A 22,775-nucleotide genomic window follows, 5' to 3' on the forward strand; every position below is an offset into this window, starting at 1 on the left:
GTCCAAAGGTGTGTTTAGCACAAACCTGAATACTGCGAATAGAAATAAACAAGTTACATATATATAAAGTTTATTTAAATATAATCACCATTGGATTCAATCACGCGTTCGCAGCGATCGATCCAGGCTTGAAAGACACGCTTTAAATCATCATGAGAAAATTGCTCAAATTGCTCTCTTACAAAATTTTCAAGATCATCTGGACTCGCGAATTCGCGTCCTTCAGCTCTCTTTTTTAGCGTGCCGAATAAATAAAAGTCAGAGGGTGCAATATCAGGTGAATAAATTGGGTTTGGAACAACTTTGACATTGTTTCACCAAGTAATTCATTACTTTATGATTTTGTGAACTCTTGAATTATCAAAATGAATTGCAAACTTTTGTTTTTTTGTTTGGATTTCTCAAACTCATCAGAATTGATAATTTGAGTAAGAACATTGTCAATTAGATACTGAGCATTCATCGTATTAGGTTTTTGAAGAATATCAATTGCGATGATGCCATTCACGCCCCAAAAAACGAACATCATCATTGGTGTGTCAATTTTTTTTCTTCGGAATGTTTGCGGATTTTCATCCTTCGGGATCCACATGATTTTGACTTCTGTTGCATATTGAAACCAAGACTCGTCCCCTGTTACTAAAAAGCGAAACTTCTTGGATTGATACGCACCCAATATAGAGAGGAGCTCTTTCGAAGATTGGACTCTAGATTTTTTTTGAACTGAATTAAGGTTGTGCGGAACCCAACGTGTATACGCTAGTTTGTAGTTCAAATAATTGTGCAGATAATAACTGACTGTTGTACATGGTATCTTTGTCATCTCCTCTATCCTTCTGAGTGATGCTCTTGGGTCTTCATCTAGCGCTTGAAGAATTGCTTTGATTTTTCTTTGATCCGGCGATTTTTTGTCAATTTTTATGATGGGCGCCTTTTTGTTCATGAAGTGATACATCCTAACATGATACGTTACAGTGGAATAGCTAGGAGCATCCATACCGAAGCATTTTACCAATGTCTCGTAGATTTTTTTACAGTCTTTGCATTTTTTTGCAAGAGCGAGGATGTTTTCTTTATGATTCATTAAAAAAATGAAAAAATCCCGCCAAAATTTCCCGCGAAACCGCCTCTTGTCTCAAAATTCATTTTATATCCCGGCATGGCGCCAAAATACAACATACTCATCATATACATATATTCATATTTTTTATTATATATTTATAATCAGCATATATCTCCTTTAATAGTCTCATATAGAGCGCTGTGCTAAACGCACCTTTGGACACCCTATATTAAATAAAAATAACGTTATTTTTTCAGTAAGGAAACGCAGGAGTTTTACGATTTATTTGAGGAGTAGGTTCTGGTTTAAATGTTGGAGTCGGTTTTGGAGTTGACTTTTGAACAGGAGTTTGTACTTCCATAGGTTCAGGAGTCATTGAAGGTTTTGCTTGTGAAGGCGTTGGTTTTGGCGAAGGTGTTGGAGTTTGTTTAACTTCAGCTACTTCAGTATTATTTACAACATTTGCTTTGTTTCTTTTCAACATCATAACTGCTCCTGCTGTAGCTAGCAAAACTAGTGGGAGACCATATTTTATATAAGGACTTGACCAAATGCTATTTTTGGCAGGAGCTGGTGGAACACCTAACCTTGGTGAGACTGCTCTTTGCCATTGTGCAGCTCGTAAGAAATATTCAATAGGTGCTCCATAATCGTTTGGTAAAGTTTGTTTCACAGATGGTGAAGGTTCACGAGAGCTTGATGAAGAACTCATTTATAAGCTTTAAAAATAAACGTTCATCCTTTATTCCTCACTGTCGTCCGCAGCTAAGTTATAGTCATCTAATCTTATTATTGGGATTCCATTAGCACGCACCTGAATGGCAAAGCAACAATCCCTCATAAATCCAATAAGTGGCTTTGGTACATTTTCAGTTGCTAGTTCAATAGGTCCTTTAACAGACAATTTGTATGTTATTGGAGCAGTAGATGTTTGACCTGCATGAAGCAAAAGTCCACTTCTGTTGGAAAACCACATAAGAAATATGTGTTGTCATAGCTATCCCATTTATGTTCCACACTACCATCATCCACCAATGACCTCATAACATCTTCATTAAATCCTATCATATCATTGTTTGTATTGCAAGCGTTCGCAACCATTTCATAAAATACAGGTCCATATGATTTTTTCAGGTTCTGCAGGCATATTTCCATAAGCTCCCATGGAAAGCTGAAGATATTTAAACTTAGGGTTCTCAAAATTAACATAATAGTTGTCTTTCTTTCTAAATAGTGCCCAAATACTTTTAACATTAATAGGCGTATAAGCTGCTGTAAATGTTGCACTTGAACTATCTGTATTCTTTGAGAATGAACCGTCCATAGGAATCCAATCCATAACTTTAACAGGAAAACATAAAGCCTCGTTTGTATAATGTTCTACAAGTTCTGTATAAATGTTAGGGTCTAAAGAGAATGACTTTGGATGAATGAAACATTCATTAAAATCCATCTTTGTTCGAAATAGTTGCTGGGTTACAGTTGTAATAGTAACTGTTCCACTAGCTTCTACTGCCTTCGTTATCATAGTGAATGGTTCATTCCATGGAACAAATTTATTTGTCGGTGGATTTGAATCTGAAGCAAATGCAACTTTAAGAGTTGGATTGAAAGCAATGATATCATTTACAGATATAGATGTGCATTGTAAGGCGTCGCTACTGAACTTTACTTTAAGCTGAATGTTTCCTGCAAAAGCTGGAATAAATCGAATAGCTTCTAATGGAAGGAATCTTCTAACAGGAATTCTTAAACGAAGCTTAAAATCAAATGATTTTCCTGCTGTAATTGGACCACTAACAATTTGTCCTGTTCTGCATGTTCCCGAATGACTCCATACATCTTCATGTCGAGTCTTTGAGAAAACATCTACTTTCTTTATTTGTTCGGTAGTTTGTGAGTTTGAAGTTATATATGCTTCTTCTCTTGCGTTGTCTTGAGAATATACGATACGACCATTTGCAAGGATTTGATATCCAGCAACTGCATAGAAAGCGTCATCGAAACCAATCCAAAATCCTGGTGGGTTTGTTTTATTGGAACCTGAACCAATTTCTTTATCTACAATAAATTGACCTTCCATTTTATACGTAATGAATGTATTGTAAAGGTCCAACATATTTTCACCAGGAGGTGAGAGATTGAATGTTACCCATGTGTTATCTTTAGCAGTTCCAGGTTGTGATGGAATCTTTGCGTCAGAATATTTTCTATTAGTGTCACCAATTTGAACTGCATTGTCTATGATATCGAAATATGAGCGAATCTGATGAATATGCTCTGCTGGAGTAAATTCGTTTAGCTGTTCGTTCTGCATGTATTTACTTCAGATAAAAATATCTATTTACTTCATTATTCTCACTCTTCTTCTTGGCATTCGTGGTGGAAGTTGTTTCTTGACATTTTCAATGAACTGTACATTCTCTTTTGTCTCAACTTCTTTCACTGGCGGGTCAGGATTCTTTGACTCGGTTTGTTTTTCAATGAAATTCACGAACTTTGCAATAAGCTCTTGGTTCGTTATTGAAAGTACATCTGGCTTCTTTTCTTCTGGTTCTATTGACTTTTCAGTTTGAACAGAAGGTTTTATATGGGCTTCGCCCTCGGTGCCATGCACCTTAATGCTGTCGCTCTCTGCATTTGCTAATGGTACCTTTCTTTTTCTTACGTATATTTTACCATCTTTACTCTGACTTACGTAATAGAAAGGATGTTGTATTCCTCTTGCGTCATTTAATATAATAGACTCTCGCTCTGATTTTGACAAGCTCATTTTACATCGGTTAAAGTTTTAAGTTAGATTTTTATCCGCAGTCAAATGACTCAGACAATAGATGTTGAAGCATTGAAGAAAGAAATTCGTGAGCAAATTTTATCCGAACTGAAGGAACAAAAACAAGAACAAAAGCCAGAGAGACCAAAGAGAAAACTTAGTGAAAAACAACTTGCTGCATTAGCTGCTGGAAGACAAAAGAACCCACTGCTGGCGAAAAAGCTAGAGAAGAAGCTGAAGCAAAAGCTAAAGAAGCTGAAGCAAAGAAAGAGTAAATGGTTATTTTTATCGAATTAAATGTATAGACAAATACCTTTATCTGTTGCGTTCAGTAGTGAAAACCCTGACGTCAAAATAAAGGAACAGAGTAACGTTTAAGTTTCCAACAGACTGGATTGTGAACATAAATGAAGAGAAGTACATTGGCATAACATCTATGTATATAACACGTGCTTTCAGAAAGGTTGACTTTATACTTCAAGTCGAGATAGAAAATGACGAACAGTCTTTAAGCGCCCAAAACATTCACATATACAAATACTTTAAAGACGATACAACATTGCAACAATGTATGATTTCATTTAATGAGATGTTCGAGAAAAAGTTCAACATTGAAGTACAAACTTTACAGCCTTTACGTGAGTTTCTTGCACAACTGAAAGAAGAAGGTAGTCAGCCACAACTTATAGACTTTCATTATGAATTTAATGAAAATGAAGATGGAACACATGACTGTCAATTCATTGTATTCTCACCATTCAATGAAGTCGCTAAAGAGAAAGAAAATCCATTACGTATAAGATTTCAAATCTCTGAACCAAGTGATGATTTCAAAAATGTTTTCAATTATGATGCAATGCTTCCGAGGAAAAATGAATTTTCAAAGATTGTAACAGGCATTTGGGATAGAAAACAAGCAATATTATATTCAAACTTAAGTAAGGGCGTTGAAAATGAGTTCATTGGTCATACGAGAACTACACCACTTCCAAACCCTAAATATTAAATTAACTGGCTTCAATCGTGAGTTTTGGATAGACATGTTCTCCACTCATGACCATAACTGCCCAGTGTTCTTACCTCCAGACCATAAGGACTGTCTCTACATTGAAGCACAACTCTTAAATTCTACAATTGCTGTATTGTAAAATCTACGCTAGTTTTATTTTTTCTGAAAATTTTATTTGAGTGAAAGGCATGGAAGGTGAAGGACATTGGCAAACACTCGAACATGACAATGACTATGAAATCTTTTCAGAGTACCCTTATCCAATTAGACGTATAAGCAATAAAAGAGTTGTTAGTGAGTTTGACCAAGGAGATGGTTATATTTGTGTAAATTTAAACAAACACAAGCTGATGAAACATAGAATAGTTGCAGAAACTTTCATTCCGAACCCTGAAGGACTTCGTGAAGTAGACCATATAAACAGAGACAGAGGAGACTTTCATATCTCGAACTTAAGATGGACGACAAGAAGAGAAAAATGAGAAATATTTCTGGTTCAAATGGCTATTGGTTTGACATTGTTGACTCTCTTCCTGAAGACGCTGTTGAAATTATACAATACTCATATCACACGTTAGAGAACTACTACTATGTCCCAAGTGAAGATGCCTTTTACTATTTCATGGGAACTCAATACAGACGAATGAATGTCTTAAGACAGTATAACAAAGATTATATAAACATTACAGATGTAGAAGGAAGAAGAACAAAGCTGTCTATTGCAAAGTTTAAGAGAGACAATGGTTATACATAAATGAAAAAATATATGACCTCATTATTTTTATCACGAATGACCTCATTGCTGACAAAAATAAATGACCTCAGAACTTCAACTTACGAATAAAGCTTGTTTTAGTCGTTATTGAGAAGTTAAACTTCTCTTCAAATGCAGGTGTAGCAGACTTACATAAGTCAAATCCAATCTCTTTACCGTCATAAAGTGCTTTGTAAAGTTTCATTAAACTGAACTCAGAGTCTTTGTCATATGTTCCAACAGGTATGTGAATGTTCTTATCTTCATTGTAATAGCATTGTATAGCTTCAGGAAACATTTCATTAGCTGTTAAAGCAAGGACGTCTTGTTTGACACCTTTACAACGTGCATGAAATGCAACTTCATTTAAATCATTCGTGAGTAAGTCTATGTAGGTCTTCTTTCCACAAAATATTGACTTGTATGCTAAACTTTGTTTTCCAGGTGTTATTTCTGCGAAGTCAGAATGAAACTGACCAATGTTTTTCCAATAAGTTCTCTACCGTATCTCTTCTTAAACTCTGCTGCAAGCTTTGGTATGTCTTCATTGAAAATATGCATGCTATCACAGTCCTGGTAAAATATTTGAAGTCCCATATCTTCTGCAGTACAGAATACTTCTTCATTATTCTCTTCGACATAGACAGAATATTAACACCAAGTGGACAGAAGTTAAAGTGTCTGCAAATGCTTTTCGTTAGCTTGAAAATAGTTTTATCGAACCATCCAAACCTTCGAACTTCACTATATGGTTGTAGTTTCTGATGGCATATCTTATAGCATCTTTGTCATTTACTATGGTTATTTTTGACTCAATAGGAGATAGAATAGTTTTGCCATAAATACTGTTCAGAATGAGCTTTATATTTTCTTGCAAAGGATTTCCTTCTTTCTTATACTTTAACCTTAACTCAAACAACTTCTTTACTTCATCTCTTATTCTAATATCTCTGTTTCCATCGTAATAGTATCCTTGCAACACTTCACATTTGACACCTTGATATTTTATGAGGTCTTGTAATGTTATATGGTCAACATACATTAAACAGCAAGTGTTTGAACTTCTGGGAACGTTAAGTTCTGGATTTAGTTCAGGGTCACAAACTATTAAAGGAAAGTGTCTATGTATTCCAATCTCTGTTATCTTAATGAGAACAAAGAAGCCAGACATAAACTTTTCACCAATGGGTTCCTTTTGGTCGTCATCGAATAAATGTCTCATGAGATACTCTGTGCTTAACATTTCTTTCTTCATAACCTTTGGAATCCTTCTAAAGTATAAAGTCTTGCTATAGCTGATGGATATAATGAAACAGCGTCGAAATCAGCAATGAGTTTCTCTTTACTCTTTTGTTTAATGTTATCTGACAACATACATCTTCCACCTTGAATACAGCGTGAAATAAATTCTCTTGGTTTATTTGAGAGGTCATATAAATTTCCATTCGGGAAGTACACTCTGTTCTCAAATAATTTGTTAGCAATTGAACAAATACTAACGTAGTCATAAACGTTTAAATCAAATTCTTTCAATATGTCATTGCGGAACTTAACAAAACCTTCTCTTAAAATTCTTACATCTTGTTTGCAATAAAATGTGCTATACTTTTCTAAGTCGAAGTGGTTTTCATCTATTCTGCAACCTTTGATGGAATCTATGTTTTTCATGAATGTATCGCATCCGGATAAACTTACATGCTTCAGAAATGACACCAGTTCTGTTGTCATTTGCTAACAAAACACTGCTGTAGTAGTTGTATGGAAATACTTCTTTCGGTCCTGTTTGTAAGTTAAACATAGCAGGAAATAGTTTAAGCTTCTTATTTATAACACTGTAAGAGTCTTTTATAATAATTGCCCTTCCTTTATATAAGCCAGTTATTTGCATTGTTCGTGAACCTTTAATGATGGGAGTTCCTTTCACTTCTGTCATGTGTCTTAAGATGAAGTTTATATCATAACTGAGGTTATGGAAATATATTAAACTCTTGTCAGGAAGTCGCTCCAAAAATTCTGTTGCACAGTTCTGACCCCAAATGCTTTCACTCACTGAACCATCTTCACTGTCATAACATATGTTAAAAGCTTTATGAAAGCCATCGGTACTGCACTCAAAGTCAGCAAAGAAAACGTGCTCAGGAATGAACTTGCATTTATTTATTTACTTCTTTTGACTCGGCTTTCTTCTTCAGTTGTACACAATACTTTGGAGCATATGTCAAATCTTTAAATGGTGCAAGGTTCTGTTTATATAAGTCAGTCGTATATGTGAAAAGTTCTCCATAAGAAATAGGTTCGAAATATTTGCACTCCCACAATGTTTTCATAACATCCCATAACGGTGTTGTTCTATCATAACGAACTACATTTTATCTCTCTCTTTGTATAAATCTTCATCTGTTTCTCAATGTTCATTCCACCACACTCCTTCAAGATTTCTATATTTCGATGAAATATGTTGTCATTGGTAATCTTTCGTTTAGCATGTAGTGGTCTTCAACAAGAAGTAAGTCAATAGTTCGAACAGTTTCACATTCTTTTGGTATATATCTCTTTATTTCATTATGTCTTGAGTCATTGAAATAACCAATGGTAACATTAAATGCTATACCTGTTGCGTCAGAAATTTCTTGTACTTTACTTTGAGGAAAGTCTCTAACACGAATGACTTCTCTCATGTGGTCAATAGTTTCTTCATTTACTCCAGCCTGAATGCAAGCATAAACGAAACAATTGTCTTCTGTCATAAGTGTTGCAGTTCTTTTGTTCAGTTCATTGAAGATTTGGTAGCGTTCAAGATTTATAGGTAATGTGCAAAGATACTTCCAGAACTGACCGCTTCTCTTCTTATAAAACTTCTTTTCACCATTATCTTTCCAAAAGCTTTCTATAAGTGCTGGGTTTCCTGTTTGCTTAAGAGCTTCCAAAATGGCTTTCTGGTCATTTGTCAGTGTGCTTTCATCTCTATATGGTCTCTTTTTTGGTTTGCCTTTCTTTACATCTGACATCGTTAAGCCTTCATATTCTGTTAAATCATACATCTTTATTTCAGTAAGATTCTTTATGTTTGTCAAGAAGAAGTCATAGTGCATTTCAACAATACCTGCAGCATTTGCTTCTATCTCTGATATAAAGTTCTCCTTCAAGAGCTGATGTAGTAATGTTCCAATATTATTGAGGTTTAACGTAGAACATTCATACTTTCCACCAAGTTTATAACATACCATCCATCTTGTTGGAGTTTATTTTAATTTTCTCTAAGAGTCTCATGAAAACCTTACCGAAATGTTTGTGTAAGTAGTCTCTGTTTGGTTCATCTAAAGCTTCGATGTTAAAGTCAATGAGTCTATTGCCTGACTTCACATTTCTCTTCCTATTCTCTTCATCTTTCTTTAACCATCTCTCACCTTCTTTTGGTTTGTCGTCAATGGAACGAATGACATCATTAGCTTTGCGAACTTGTTCTATAGCACTTTTAAACATCTCTCTTCTCTGTTGTTTCAGTGTGTTGTCTCTCTTTCGTGTTTCACCAACGTTTGCATTTGTTATGTCAAACATTTCTCTTCTTACTTCATGAGGTACAGCTCTTCTTGTTTCACCAACGTTTGGGTTCGTAAGTTCAAACATCTCTTGACGAACGTCATGAGAAAGAGCAGCTTTAAGAGAGTATGACCAACGTTCGCATTTGTTATGTCAAACATTTCTCTTCTTACTTCATGAGGTACTGAACGTCTATGATATAAGTCAATAGTAACGTCATTTAAAGGAAATGCTCTTGCATGGACTTCGTCCTCGCCGCGTTGCGGCTTTATGAACTCATGAATTCTATCATAACTTATTGCACCATTATAGTCATTGAGGATGTCAGCGAGTGCTTTTTTGTTTGTTGCGTAATGCTTTGCAACATCTATATTAGCTTCTGTAAGAAGTTGTTTTATTTCCGAGTGTTCTAACTTAGACAACTTCCGATACATCTTTAGTAGGAAATAAAAAAATATTTTTTGAAAAAATTAGATTAGATTTTTTTAAGTTATTTTTCAAAATAATTTAATATTTTTATTTTAATGAAACACATGCAAGATTGCAAGTTCTTTTCATACAATGCTCTCGCTACTGCCATCAAGAATGAGTTCAATGGTGCTGCAAACGTTAATGTTATCTTTAACAAGAAGTTTGTGAAAGAATCTAAGTTTGGTCAGTATGTCAGACCATTAGCTATCGTCATTGACCGCAAACGTTATACTTCACAAGAGTTAGCAGTAGTTTTGAAACAAAAGAGTTTCTTCGTGAATGTCAAAGATACTCATTATACTGTCATAAAGAACTCTAACATTGACTTCTTCAGTATTGCTTTAAATCTTTCCGAACAGAAAGAATATAAGAAGGGTGAAACATCTGTGAAATATTATCCTTCATCTCTGAAGACAATAACGAACAAAGATGTTATACAGAAATTCTTACCAAAGGTTGAAGAAGCTTCTATTGACATTGACGAAGGAAGTGAAATGGTTGAAGAAATAGACCCTGAAGCTATTTAAGCAAAAATATATTTTTGTATAAAATTCCAAACAGTCAGTCAGTCGTCATTGACTGACTGTAAAAAATAATTTCAAAGCATTGAACAAAAAAATTATTTTTGTTTATTCTTCCTCTTTGAAGTTATCGAAATATTCTGTTATTTTTTCCTTCAGTAATGGTAAGTCTTCTTTGAATGTAAGTATTGTGCAACCTTTGATGTCATAGTGTGTTTGAGGAAGTGTGTCTTGAACTATTTGTTTAACACATTCATTCGGTGTCATTGAAATCGGTAAGTTTTCACGATAGAACCGGTTTCTGTCAGATTTATATATTTTAGCGAGGTCATAAAAGCTCTTGTTGTTTCTTCTCACTAAATGCAACATAACCATATCTCTGTCTTCTTCTTTCTCCAACTCTTCAGTATATATCATATACTTATAACTCTTTTCCTTTCCTTTTGGTACTGAACGCGGTATTCTTTTCTGTATGCTTTTGTCTTTGGATTCAATGACTTCATCTTTTGCTTGAAGTTTCTTTTCCATCTCTCCACGTTCTGCTTTATATAGTTCATCTAACATCATGAAAATATAACAAGCATAACGAGGTGAAGCCCACATTGCTACAGCGTTTACTAAAAGTCTATGAACATAATAACCTTTCAAACCAGGAGCCAAATTCTTGCGATTTTCGTACGGAATCTCTTCTCTCGGTTTTCCGAGGGAAGCAATCATATGAGGAAATTCTTCTAAAAGTTCTTTTGTCTGTTGGTTTTCAAACCAATGATATGCTTGCTTTGTAGAACGAAGAGCATTCATTATACTTTGCATTTGATACATGTCATCTTTGACTGAACGAATGAGTCTCAATTGTTTGTTATACTGTATGTATTCATATTCTTCATTAATGGCTTCATGAACGATAGCAGTTGTTGTGTTCTCTGATGTTGACATTACTGTCTTTACATACAAAATAAAAAATTCGAAAAAATAAAAACTAACTTTATTTTTCTAACTAATGAAATTCATTATTTTTGTGCTGAATTCAATAAAAATATATTTTAGGATAGATGGTTAGATCTAACCCGATATCTAACCTCTTTTCTACCCCAGTTATTTTATAAACGTTTCACATGATATACGTTATGAATTCGTGAAATTTTGTGAAAACTCAACGGTTTGACACATGCCATATGCCATTTTACTCACAATATTTTTGTACAAAACGACCCCAAACTTTTAACTTCTTTTCTGCAGCTTCTAATGCTATCTTAGCGAGTTCATATTCTCTAAATTCTCTCTTTAAATCTTCTTGTTCCCATTGGTCTAGTTCGTATGGAGAATCTCTATAACCATAACATATCTCACGTTCATGTTCTAATTGTTTTTCGCGCATTTTTCTAACTTCTTGTTCGAATAAAGGTTTAGCATTCTCTACTGTATCTTCAAGTTCTTCTTCATCTAACTTCTCATGAACTTTCTTGTCTATGGAGTCCATAATTTTTCCAACTGCTATGCAATATTTTGGAGAAGCCCACATTGCTATATAGTTTATAAGTCTTGGGTCTACATACGTTCCTCTAACCTGTTTGATTTCATCAGGAATTCCTGCATGAATTTTGTATAAAAAGCAACCGCCGGAATTCAGACTGTTGCTATATTCTTCACAAAATGCCTTATAATACTCTTCCCAGGACTTATTTTCCAACAACTTTCTAAAGTCTTTCCTAAACTGCTGACACATATTTGTTGCATTAATGTAACCATCCTTGTCTCTACGTAAGACTTCAATACCGTTATAAGTGCCTTTTGTGAATGTTTCGCCATTAGATTTGTTCGTGAATGTTTTTGCTTCGACTGACATTACTGTCTTTACATACAAAATAAAAATAAAACCAGCGTTATTTTTTTCTATCTTAAGGAAATTCATGAAAATTCATGAGGGTAGATATCGGGTTAGATATCGGGTTAGATCTAACCTTTTCAAAGAAAATATATTTCTGCAGTTCATCCGCTACTTTATTAACTAATTAACTTCAGACATAAAATATATTTAGTTTAGAAGAATTTTCTTATTCTTTCTGGCATGTTTTTATCTTTCCAGTACTCCCGCTCTAATGGTCCCAGATGAGTTGGTTTAGATTCTCTCAAGTTCTTAGATGGTATAACATCTTCAACGCCTCCTTCATATCTTACTTTATAAGTGTCATCGTTTATGTTGTAGCCAAGTATTTCAATAACCACTCCTCGCTTTGCTTCGTCAATGGTTTCAGCAAGTTTGCCATTACTACTTTCGACTAATTTATGTCGAGGGTAAAATGCAATGGAGTCGTCAGCAGCTTTTATAAGATATCCATTACCTTGCGTAGAGTCTACGATATAATAATTTCGACTTAACCTTAAATGTTTCTTTGTCAACGGTTTGTCGTCAAGAACTACACGAACTTTTGTACCAGGAATGAGGGTAAATTGTGTTGAATTTCTGATATTTTGTGTTTGGCTTCGTTTCTTTTGTATATACTTTTCTTCTTGTTGTTGTGTCATTGAATTTAGTGTATGGCCTGTTGTAGAATGCGTTGAGGAATTATATACTTCGAGAAAATGTTTCATTGTTTCTTCGGTAAAGTCTCGCTCTTGATTTAAATCTCTGAGCGTTCTTATGAAGCGGTTTATGATGCCGAGTATGTTATGGTTATGGTCTTCAGTAGTGTAGTGAGTTATGTTATGCTTAATGAGAAAATCTGTGATTTCATTGCTGAGGTATGCACTGTCTTGGTCTGATGTTAAAGTACTTGGGCTATGTTCTGCTACAAACTTTTGTAAAACTCTTAACACTTCACGAGTTCCTTTATTCCTCATTGGATATGCATATGCTTTGCGAGTGTTAACATTAATGAAGATGAGGAATGGTTTATGTCCTCCTTTTCTGCTTTGAATGAGAGTGTCAAATTGGTATGCGTCAGGAGTGTTGGAGTAAATTGGTAAAAAGTAGTCGTAAGGGTTTATTTTTGTTTGATGTACAACATTTTTGTCAAAGAACTTTTTAACTTCAGCTCTGTTAGTAAATCCCCAACTTTTTGCTGCTTCATTGAACTTCTTAAATGACCTCCATGGATGTTGTTCGAATACTTCTTTCAAGCTCATTTATGTAAAGTTAAAGATTTTATTCTAGGCTCAAGCGCGTTCATTGAACGCGGTACCATGCGAATACAGTCATAAATGGTGGCATATAATCTTCACCCGAGCCTGTTGGATTTGTTGTGAAAGTATGGACATGATTTCTTCCTGGTTCAGTTGGTCGAAAAGTCTTTTTTGCTGAATTGTTATAAGATGGAGATAAAACTTCATTGCCAGCTTCATAGTCTGAGTTGTATAATGTGTGGTCTCTTAATGAGTGGCTATGGTCGCCAGAAAAGTTTGTAGTTCCTGTATGAGTGTGCGCAGGTAAGTTTGCTTCTTTAATTTTCTTTGAGCCTCCTGTTTGCTTTGAAGAGTTAGCACAGTATAAGAATTTGTCTACAATCTGTTCCCAAGTACCAAAACCTAAAACACTTGCTGGATTTGTTGAGTTCATTGACGTATAAATAGAGCCTATAGGATATAATGTTTGAAGTATTTCAGTCTTTAATGTTTGAAGCTCTGTTTTGTCAGCTTTGTCCTCCATTATATCTTCATAGTTTTTAACTTCAACGATCCGAATGAAAAACTCCGGATTTAAACCCATATCCATTTCTGCAGTTGCTGACCATATTTCTTCATTCCATTCAAAACTTTCACGAATATCTTCTCTATGAACTTCATAATGTACTTCTGTCTTAGTTCTGTTGAAACTTGTATATGTTATACCGTCAATGACTTTAGTTTCATTTGTTCTTTCAAGATATTCAGAATAATCTGAACCAACGCGCACTCCCTTACCTCCTTTTACTGTATAATGCCAATGTTTTTTGTCAGCCTTTTTGTGAATACTTTTCTGAATTATTGCTATATCTTCTGCTCTAGTATACGAACTAAGTTCATCTCTGCTTGCTTTCTTTTCAAGTTCTTCATCCACATAAGTTTTGTCAGCTTTCTTATCTAAAAGCGTTGGTAGTTCATATGTTTCAAAGTTTCTGACACGACCTTCGATGTTCATATATTTACTATCTAAACTATTAAGAGTATCTTTTACGCTTGTACTTGGATTCTCTAAAGGTGCACTTGAACCAAGGGTATAGTTCAATATTATGTCGTCTGCTCTAACAGTAGTGAAGGATTCATGCGTATGATTTTTGTCTGCTTTACTATTTAATGTAGCTTGAAGTTCATTTATATCGGAGATATTGTGTTTATGAGATTTCAAAACTTTGTTCGTTGCGTCAAGTTCATCTTTGTCAGCTTTACTTTTAATAGCATCTTCAAAAGTTATTTTTGCCTTAACTCTCAACATAAATCTTGGTTCAACTAATACACCGTTAACAAAGAAGTATGAAGCATAAATTTCATTGTTATAACCAAATGCTTCTGGTGCTTTACCTGTGTCATACTGTACAGTACAACGTATGTCATAACCTTCAGCACGAATGAATTTATATCTTCTTTCATTAACATCTTCCGTCTTCACTTCTTCATCCTGTGTTAAATATCCGTGGTAGTCCGTTATAATCTGTTCATCTGAACTTATATAATGAACATGGTTTTTATCTGCTTTTTCGGCTAATTTCTCTTCTATCTTATTTATTTCAAGTTCATGCCTACCACCACCTCCTTCAGAAGTATTTTTCTTCAGCTCTTGAAGAACATCCACTTCACCCTCTTCGGTGTCAATAATGAGACTTTGTGTTAAAACCTTTCCTGTCTTAATGGATGTTTGTAAAACTTCTTCTTCACCGTGTTCGGGGTCATGGTCGTCATCATATCTTGTGAAATCAGAGATGTTGTCATACATTAAGCATATCTGTCTCAAAAGTTCTGCTATTTGAAACTGGAACGAAAGATATACAGAACTTTCATCATCTCCTAAAGTCAAGTCTGCTTTCTTAAGTATTTCTTGAATGTATGCAATGAGAACAGAGTACCTTGGAAAATATTCGAACAATATTTCATTAGCTGTTGGTTTTGGTGGTTCTTCTGGAGTTTCTGTTGTTTCAGTTCCTTCTGTAGGTTCTGTTGGAGTTTCTGCATCTCTTGATTTCAATGCTCTTGCTCTCAAAGACCTAAATGTTAGAGCACCAGGTTTTACAAAGGACTTTATAAATGCTTTAATAGTTCCTGGTAAGTTATTGTTAGCATTAAGTAAGTTCCTTATGCTTCCATCATGTACGTCCATAGCACTATGTAAAAAATCTATACTTTTCTTGTAGTCAGCAATAGACTGACTGTGATTTTTTAAAGATTTGTCAATACCTTTAAGCCAATCTTCATGCATGTCTGATACTGAGCCAAGAATATCATTTGCTTCCTTTAGTGTATTTTGTGCTTGTCGTAAAGTATCCAATCCCGTACGTGCATTGTTTGCTATACGTCTTACAGTATCTATTTGACTCCTTGTTTCTTGCATCCAACCAGATAAAGTTTTAATAGTATCCGAACCATTTGAAATGAAGTTCAAAGCATCTTTGACGTCATCTAAAGCTTCTTCACCAAGTACAGCCCATATCTTTCCGATTTGGTATTGAAGAACTCCATATGAACCAGCTGTTAAACCAGTATTTATAAGGTCCCATATCCATGATTTAGCAGTTTTTCCATCCTTTCCATCTTCTCCATCCAAACCGTTTTCGCCTTGAGGTCCTTGTATTCCTTGTGGTCCTTGAGGTCCACTGTCACCCTTCTCTCCTTTCAGTTCATCTTTATGTTCGTTATAATATTCTAATGTCATAAGGTGTACATCATTACTGCTACCAGCAACGCCGAGAATTTGTTTCTCATTCATGACTAAATTCTTTAAGCATTTAATGTTGTCGTCAAATCGGAAGCTCTTTAGTAATTCAATGAGAACATTTAATACTTTCACTAATGAGGCATCTACTGTAGAATTTATATATTGCACCGTTCCATCATTTATGATAGGAACTTTACTTGTTGTAATGAATGGGTCATACGTGTTAAAAGTATCGAAATCAATGACTTTTTTAGTTTTTCCATCGTCAATGACTAAATTGTTACCTTCCACTGTTAAAGTTGAGTTTTCATTTACTAGTTCATGTGCTCTTCTTGCTTCATTTGTTTCATACGCATATGCAGCAATAGTCATATTTTAATGAGAATAAAATGTTGTTCTATTTGCAAAGTACAGACCCAAACGAATACGGGACAGTAAAGCTACAAACAAACTTAGGACTTCAGAATGAAGCACTTGCTTTCAGAGTTGTTGACTTCAATACTATCGCAACTTTTGTCATAACAGATGAAACAGATTTCATAGAGATTGAAATAGATGGTGTAAGAAGTGTTATAACATTTCCTAACAGAGCTGGGTATAGAATATATAAAATTGCTGGAGTCATAGATACTCTCATAAATGAAGAAACTATTGACAACATAGATGTCGAACTCTCTTCTGAGGGAACATTGAAGTTCAGTTATGCGAAGGAGTTTAAGATAACACGAATGAGTCATAGAGTTCAATTGCTTCTGGGAGCATACCATATGACATTTCCTTTGAAAAGTGTTGACAAAACGATTGAGATGAAATCTGTTCCATACGTATGTTATGGTAATTGTTTATACATTGAGTCAAAAATAGCTAATGTCACAGGTATTTCAGGAGTTAATAGTAAAGGTTCAGTAGAATATAAATCCTTCTGTTATGCAGTCAATTCAATGTTCATTCCAAATGTTCCTGTCATAGCAACTCATTTAGGTAAATGGGTTCGCATTAGTCCTCATAATTTGAAAGACATGCAATTCAGACTTGTTGACTTTCAAGGAGAGCCTGTAGAACTGAAGGCACCAGTGCGAATGACTGTTGAAGTTGACTTTTTAGAAAATATTAAATGCGACGCTTACAAGAGAACTCAGAGCTAAAAATATAAAGTATGAATGTTATGTATTAGGTCATGAACTTTGGTTGTTGCTGTTTGATGAAACAAATGAGTTAGTTATGTCAGTCAAGAGAACAGAAAAATATTGTGTTAGTGAAAACTGCACCAAGTCAATAAGATTAGGTTTGCATTATGAAGATGAGTTCGATACTGTTGAAGAAGTTTTGGATAGATATTACAAATTGCTAACTTGAAATTTTTTGGACTGACTGACTGCTTTAATTTACTAAAACATATTTCAAACAAAGCTTATAGTCAGTAGATAGTTTTGTATACTCGTTCGAATATCTATACTTAAACTCAACTCCTGTAGTTCCTGGCGTTTCAATGATGCGGATGTTACCTATTTTCATGAATAGTGGAGTTTGACCACAGCATTCGATTTCAGGGTCGAGATAGTCAATAACGCACTGTTTCCCTGTTATTCGTGATATAACATTTTCAAGGTCCTCCTTTGTTAGAATTATTTGGTTCTTGCTTATAAGATTTGTCAAAAGCTTCTTATCGTCTTTGAGTAAGATAGTTTGATATAACTGAAGAAGGTAATGGTCTACGTTATCTGAAGGATTTGTTTGAACATTTGTGTAAGGGTTGTCGTTGGCTTCTCTTGAAAGAATTTGGTCCAGTGGTGGATACTCTAACTTAACATCTGATGTAGCGTTAGCGTTTGCACTTGAAGCTGAGTTTAAATTCACCGACTTAAGTTCTGGTTCTTTTTCTTTCAAACACTCTGAACTATAGTTCTTTATGACAATATTGTTTGTCATTCGTGAGTCAACATTTGATGTTGGTTCAATTGGAACATTAACGGCACCAGCTAAGATGGATTTGCTTCTCATTTCATATAGAATAAAAACCTTTTATATGTATGAAATGAACAATATACTCGACAAGGGTTTGAATGTAAAGCTAACGAATGAAAATATTGTTGAATTCACTGAGACAGGTGCTGTGTATAAAGATGTAGAGCTACTGAACAAAAGAGCTAAGGGAAGAAGCAGGAACATGAACAAAGGGTGGAAGCCTATAAAAATTTATGTCAATGATGGCTCAGGAGGTTCAAACATAAAGTATGCAGAAAGTTATAGAGTTTATGCTCTCAAGGGAGAGAAGCCTTCATTTAAGAACAGCTATTCTAACGCATATCCTCAAAAGCTAACGGATGGGGAAGTGGATGATATGAATGACTGCAAAAATATTAACAGAAATGGCGACAGAGATGCATGGAATTTGTTTACCATCAGTCAATTGAAGGTTAAACTTTAAAACAATGTTGGTCGTTCCCATGGAATATTTTTGACTTTAATGGTATTAGTCATGATATGAATCTCAAGGTATGAACGAGGAGAGATGAGAGACTTATATGCTTCCCAAATTTCTTCAAAAGGTAATGTTATACCTGACTGTTTCCAAATGAGTTCAATATCATAACGTGAGAAACCTTGAAAGATAACGAAGTCAGTTATGAGGCGTTTTATGTTTAAAGCAAGAAAACGCCATGTTTGCATAAGTATTGCTACAGTTAAGTGGTAATGTCTGACTTTAGTTATGATGTTAGCTAATGGTGAGTCAGGCTTTGAAACTAAACCTTTTCCAGCGAAGTCGTCGCAAACGAGCAGAGTGTTTGAAGTTTTGATAGAATGTAGTTTGTCAGTCGTTTCATATCGTAAACTCCTGAGTACTGACGTAAGTGGTGTTTGTCAATAATTCTTTCCATCTCCTCAGAAGTCTTTTGCATTCCTGACTGTATAAATTCAACGATGGCATAATATTTCCTCTTACGTCGAATGTAACGTTGAAGAAATTCAATGAGTTCACTGTCTGGAACTTTAACGACAGAGGCTTGAACTTTTGACATGAATGTTTTCGCTGTTGAATCCATAGAGTCTGAAGTTGCTGATATAATGATTTGGTCATAGTAAGAGTCGTTTCCTAAACGCTCTGTTATGAGTATATGACGAATGAGGTTAAATGTCTTACCTGAACCCATCTTTCCACAATAGAAATACACACCATTTGAACAGAATTCATAATCTTTGCTGAAAGGAAGAATGAGAGAAGAGTTAAGTTTGTCTGTAGTTTCATTCATGTCTTCATCTACATCATGTATTAAATGCTTCATTTTAATCTTATTAAAAATGCAAGTCAGAAATATTCAGAACATAGCACCGAGTCTAACTGACAAGAGTATAAAGATATACTATGAACATGTTATGATGAAACCAACCAAAATTCAAGAAAGTCAGTATACTTATGAATATCCAAGACACTGAGTAGAGTATATAGGAGGTGAGAAAGCTATTGAAATCAGACAGGTTCGAAGTATTCCAGCAGGAAGAACAATATTATTGAAGAACTTTAATGTTTTGAGGTATAATGATGAAACAAAGAAGCAAGATAGTTTTCCTGTTGCTGTGTATGTGAACTTAGACACAGGAGATGACATGAAAGTTTTTAATACAAAACTTCAAACGGTATTGAAAGAACAACTTATAGCAGAAGGGCACCCATTACCATCAGAAGTTAGCATAGCATATAATTTTGAAACAAATGCAATAGATTTTAAAGTCGTCTCTGCAAAGAAGTCAGGATTTACATTTAATGAAGCAGATGTCTATTCGAATGAAAACTTCAAAGCTATTGCATGGTTAGATAATGACGATTGCTTTAAGAAAATCTTTAAATTCAGTGACTCAAAGATGTCACTAGATGACCTTCGTGGAATGTTACCATCGACGTTTACAGTAGAAGGTTCAGCAGGATTGCTTACAAGATTGTCAATTGGTGGTATTTGGTCTCGTGAGAACATTGTTATAAAATCCAGTATAAGTGAATTTGCTGAAGAATCTATATTATGTCTTTCAAACTATATGTATTCGCCGCCGAAGCATTATAGTATAACAAACTTTGTCAGTAAGTTTAACATAAGACTTGTCGAACCTTCTTCAATGAAAGATGTTGTGCTACCTAAAGATGGAAAGGATGGACTCATTATTGAGATGATTTTAATAGCATATTAAATGAGCTTGTTCTTGAAGGTCATTCATGATGAAATAACTGTTGTAGAAGATGTTAGCAATTGTTCAGACATTTTGAAGCGAATAGATGATATAAGAAATAAGTTAGATAGACCGCAAAGCGGTGAGGGCGAAGCCCGTGAGAATGTTTATGTTTCATTGACTTTCTCCAGTAACGAGAACTTTTATGAGATAATATTGAAGAGAGATGGTTTTAATATGGTGTAAATGGTAGCTTGGGCAGCTTTAGGCGCAATGGGAACAAAAGCATTAGCATTTGGAGCAAAAGCACTTGGAGCTTATGACGCAGTAAATAAAATGAGTGGAGGAAGGGTTTCGAAGACATTAGATGCAAATAAAGGAAGATTGGAGGCTGGGTTGCAAAGAAGTTAAGATTAAATAAAATAGGGCTCATAAATAAAGCATCCAATTTGGTTGCGACTGAGTCAGAAAATGCTTTAGGAAAGGACGATGAGTTTGCAAAACACGCAAAAGACTTTAATGACCAGATGAAAGGTGAAACAATGCATTTAAATAGTCGATGGAACTAAAGAAAATGTTTCTTCTCCACCAGTAGTTTTCCGTATGGTCCTATGGAATGTATGGAAACCCTTACGAAAGACCATTTGACCCATTGACTGGTGGAAGTAACTGGTATCATTACGGACGAAGAAGAAAGACAGCCAAGTTGGAGACAGACGTGAAGAAAGCAACTAAAAAGAAACCAAGGAAGAGAGTTATAAAGCAATGAATTCAACAGGGTAGAAATGAGGTTAGAAATCGGGTTAGATATACCCATCTACCCTAAATTTATTTTTGTGCTATGTTTTCATACGTGTGAGGGTGGTGATATCATTTATTTTTAAGTTTGTTTTTTTATAAATGACAGAACAAAAATATAACATTTCTACTCAGCAGGAATGAGACCCTTACTGACTATGTATTCGTTTAATGCTTGATGAAAACAATGGTACATATTATCGTATGGGTATACACAACGTCTGTTTCCATCGTCGTCGTATATGTAGAGCTCAAATCCAGTCCAACCTTCTTTTGTACAATATGTAGCTTTATTTAAGTATGCATTTATGTAGATAAGGCAATTTTCTTCATCGCTCCAGAAATAATTTTTGTTCTTTGTTGAAATAGTTTTCGTTCCTCTGCGACCATAAGGAATGTATGCAATGAACTTTGCGTCATAAGGGATTGTAATATATTCAGGGTTTCTTTCATCGTCAATGGGTCTATCTTTGTTAAAATGCATGTTTCTCAGTTTTACTTGAGTTTTGAATAGTTCACGGAAACGTTCTGGGAAAGAGTCATAGTAAATGTAGTCAGACATGTCTTTGTAATGAAATAAAAAATTAAAAAAAATAAAAATAAGGTTATTTTTATTTAGTGAGGACGGTAGTGAATTCGTTAGTGAAGTCGTTTATGTGTCAGATGGTTTTGTAAATATTTAAGGTTAAGTTGGTGTTGTGTTTGTGTTGTAAAATATACGTTACCGGTTTCGTAAAGTGTCAAACTGTTATCTTGGGTAAGGTGGAACGCAGTGCCGCCGTACCCATGATAGGTATATTAATTCACGTTTGATAAGTGCGAGATTGATCTTGTTCTAAAACTGTTCTTAATTCCTTAAAATCGGCAATTATATTTATGATATAGGTAGGGATGCGACGGTTTTACGCCATGACCGTTTAAAAATAGAATAATATGCCATTTTTGGGGCCGAATGGCGGGTACGAAGTAGCCGCCATTCGGCCGAATAACAAAACAATACAAAATTATCGCCGTCCTTTTTTTCCCTCTCTCTCTCTCTTTCTTTTCTCTTTCCTCTTTTTACTCCTCTTTCTCTTTTCATCATTAAACGTAGAAAGATATATTAATATTATAATATTAAAAAAAAAGAAAGAAAGTATAATAAGTAATTATTTAGTTATCGATATATATATGTAAAGTGATAATCTGAGGATAATCTGAGGATAATCTGAGGAGGAGTCTGAGGATTAGACCGAGGAGTAGTTTGAGGAGTTTGAGGAGTAGTCTGAGGAGTAGTCTGAGGAGTTTGAGGATAATCTGAGGAGTTGTCTGAGGAGTAGTTTCAGGAGTTGTCTGAGGATAATTTGAGGAGTTTGAGGAGTAGTCTGAGGAGTTTGAGGAGTAGTCTGAGGAGTAGTCTGAGGAGTAGTTTCAGGAGTTGTCTGAGGAGTAGTTTCAGGAGTTGTCTGAGGATAATTTGAGGAGTTTGAGGAGTAGTCTGAGGAGTTTGAGGATAATCTGAGGAGGAGTTTGAGGAGTAGTCTGAGGAGTTTGAGGATAATCTGAGGAGGAGTCTGAGGATTAGACCGAGGAGTAGTCTGAGGAGTTTGAGGATAATCTGAGGAGGAGTTTGAGGAGTAGTCTGAGGAGTTTGAGGATAATCTGAGGAGGAGTCTGAGGAGTAGTCTGAGGAGTTTGAGGATAATCTGAGGAGGAGTCTGAGGATTAGACCGAGGAGTAGTCTGAGGAGTTTGAGGATAATCTGAGGAGGAGTTTGAGGAGTAGTCTGAGGAGTTTGAGGATAATCTGAGGAGGAGTCTGAGGATTAGACCGAGGAGTAGTCTGAGGAGTTTGAGGATAA

General features: G+C 35.0%; 13 protein-coding genes and 6 pseudogenes across 19 annotated transcripts, besides 2 other annotated features; 5 read left to right on the plus strand and 14 right to left on the minus strand.

Moving 5' to 3' along the window:
* Positions 1–1,290: part of a mobile genetic element that runs on past the window's edge.
* Positions 1–21,728: part of a mobile genetic element that runs on past the window's edge.
* On the minus strand, positions 75–1,194 carry TVAGG3_0697190 (annotated as a pseudogene). Its single transcript has one exon. A coding segment is annotated over exon 1 (1,120 nt).
* TVAGG3_0697200 (uncharacterized protein) lies at positions 1,317–1,775 on the minus strand (the record flags this gene model as incomplete). Its single annotated transcript, XM_001329142.1, has 1 exon — positions 1,317–1,775. One exon carries the CDS (start codon positions 1,773–1,775, stop codon positions 1,317–1,319), a length of 459 nt encoding a protein of 152 aa, XP_001329177.1.
* On the minus strand, positions 2,464–3,380 carry TVAGG3_0697210 (uncharacterized protein; the record flags this gene model as incomplete). The annotated part of the gene is made up of 1 exon (XM_051243235.1): positions 2,464–3,380. A coding segment is annotated over one exon (917 nt), but the record flags the coding sequence as incomplete, so codon positions are not given.
* Positions 3,408–3,836, minus strand: TVAGG3_0697220 (uncharacterized protein; the record flags this gene model as incomplete). The annotated part of the gene is made up of 1 exon (XM_001329141.1): positions 3,408–3,836. The coding sequence occupies one exon, from the start codon at positions 3,834–3,836 to the stop codon at positions 3,408–3,410; it is 429 nt and encodes a 142-aa protein (XP_001329176.1).
* TVAGG3_0697230 lies at positions 4,134–4,981 on the plus strand (annotated as a pseudogene). Its single transcript has one exon. A coding segment is annotated over exon 1 (848 nt).
* On the minus strand, positions 6,340–7,397 carry TVAGG3_0697240 (annotated as a pseudogene). The gene has a single exon. A coding segment is annotated over exon 1 (1,058 nt).
* On the minus strand, positions 7,843–8,346 carry TVAGG3_0697250 (annotated as a pseudogene). Its single transcript has one exon. A coding segment is annotated over exon 1 (504 nt).
* On the minus strand, positions 8,431–9,573 carry TVAGG3_0697260 (annotated as a pseudogene). Its single transcript has one exon. A coding segment is annotated over exon 1 (1,143 nt).
* On the plus strand, positions 9,664–10,137 carry TVAGG3_0697270 (uncharacterized protein; the record flags this gene model as incomplete). Its single annotated transcript, XM_051243236.1, has 1 exon — positions 9,664–10,137. One exon carries the CDS (start codon positions 9,664–9,666, stop codon positions 10,135–10,137), a length of 474 nt encoding a protein of 157 aa, XP_051089823.1.
* Positions 10,240–10,932, minus strand: TVAGG3_0697280 (KilA, N-terminal/APSES-type HTH, DNA-binding family; the record flags this gene model as incomplete). Its single annotated transcript, XM_051243237.1, has 1 exon — positions 10,240–10,932. One exon carries the CDS (start codon positions 10,930–10,932, stop codon positions 10,240–10,242), a length of 693 nt encoding a protein of 230 aa, XP_051089824.1.
* On the minus strand, positions 11,315–11,977 carry TVAGG3_0697290 (uncharacterized protein; the record flags this gene model as incomplete). Its single annotated transcript, XM_051243238.1, has 1 exon — positions 11,315–11,977. One exon carries the CDS (start codon positions 11,975–11,977, stop codon positions 11,315–11,317), a length of 663 nt encoding a protein of 220 aa, XP_051089825.1.
* On the minus strand, positions 12,172–13,257 carry TVAGG3_0697300 (integrase core domain containing protein family; the record flags this gene model as incomplete). Its single annotated transcript, XM_051243239.1, has 1 exon — positions 12,172–13,257. One exon carries the CDS (start codon positions 13,255–13,257, stop codon positions 12,172–12,174), a length of 1,086 nt encoding a protein of 361 aa, XP_051089826.1.
* TVAGG3_0697310 (organellar and viral DNA polymerase type B) lies at positions 13,298–16,348 on the minus strand (the record flags this gene model as incomplete). Its single annotated transcript, XM_001329138.2, has 1 exon — positions 13,298–16,348. The coding sequence occupies one exon, from the start codon at positions 16,346–16,348 to the stop codon at positions 13,298–13,300; it is 3,051 nt and encodes a 1,016-aa protein (XP_001329173.2).
* Positions 16,366–17,129, plus strand: TVAGG3_0697320 (annotated as a pseudogene). Its single transcript has one exon. A coding segment is annotated over exon 1 (764 nt).
* Positions 17,357–17,977, minus strand: TVAGG3_0697330 (uncharacterized protein; the record flags this gene model as incomplete). Its single annotated transcript, XM_051243240.1, has 1 exon — positions 17,357–17,977. The coding sequence occupies one exon, from the start codon at positions 17,975–17,977 to the stop codon at positions 17,357–17,359; it is 621 nt and encodes a 206-aa protein (XP_051089827.1).
* Positions 18,003–18,404, plus strand: TVAGG3_0697340 (uncharacterized protein; the record flags this gene model as incomplete). The annotated part of the gene is made up of 1 exon (XM_051243241.1): positions 18,003–18,404. The coding sequence occupies one exon, from the start codon at positions 18,003–18,005 to the stop codon at positions 18,402–18,404; it is 402 nt and encodes a 133-aa protein (XP_051089828.1).
* On the minus strand, positions 18,721–19,227 carry TVAGG3_0697350 (uncharacterized protein; the record flags this gene model as incomplete). Its single annotated transcript, XM_051243242.1, has 1 exon — positions 18,721–19,227. One exon carries the CDS (start codon positions 19,225–19,227, stop codon positions 18,721–18,723), a length of 507 nt encoding a protein of 168 aa, XP_051089829.1.
* TVAGG3_0697360 (uncharacterized protein) lies at positions 19,583–20,158 on the plus strand (the record flags this gene model as incomplete). Its single annotated transcript, XM_001297315.1, has 1 exon — positions 19,583–20,158. The coding sequence occupies one exon, from the start codon at positions 19,583–19,585 to the stop codon at positions 20,156–20,158; it is 576 nt and encodes a 191-aa protein (XP_001297316.1).
* Positions 21,063–21,497, minus strand: TVAGG3_0697370 (uncharacterized protein; the record flags this gene model as incomplete). Its single annotated transcript, XM_001329135.1, has 1 exon — positions 21,063–21,497. One exon carries the CDS (start codon positions 21,495–21,497, stop codon positions 21,063–21,065), a length of 435 nt encoding a protein of 144 aa, XP_001329170.1.
* Positions 21,729–22,775: the final 1,047 nt, after the last annotated feature.

Source organism: Trichomonas vaginalis, chromosome III (assembly GCF_026262505.1).
Source record: "Trichomonas vaginalis G3 chromosome III, whole genome shotgun sequence".
NCBI classification, from domain to species: domain Eukaryota; phylum Parabasalia; order Trichomonadida; family Trichomonadidae; genus Trichomonas; species Trichomonas vaginalis.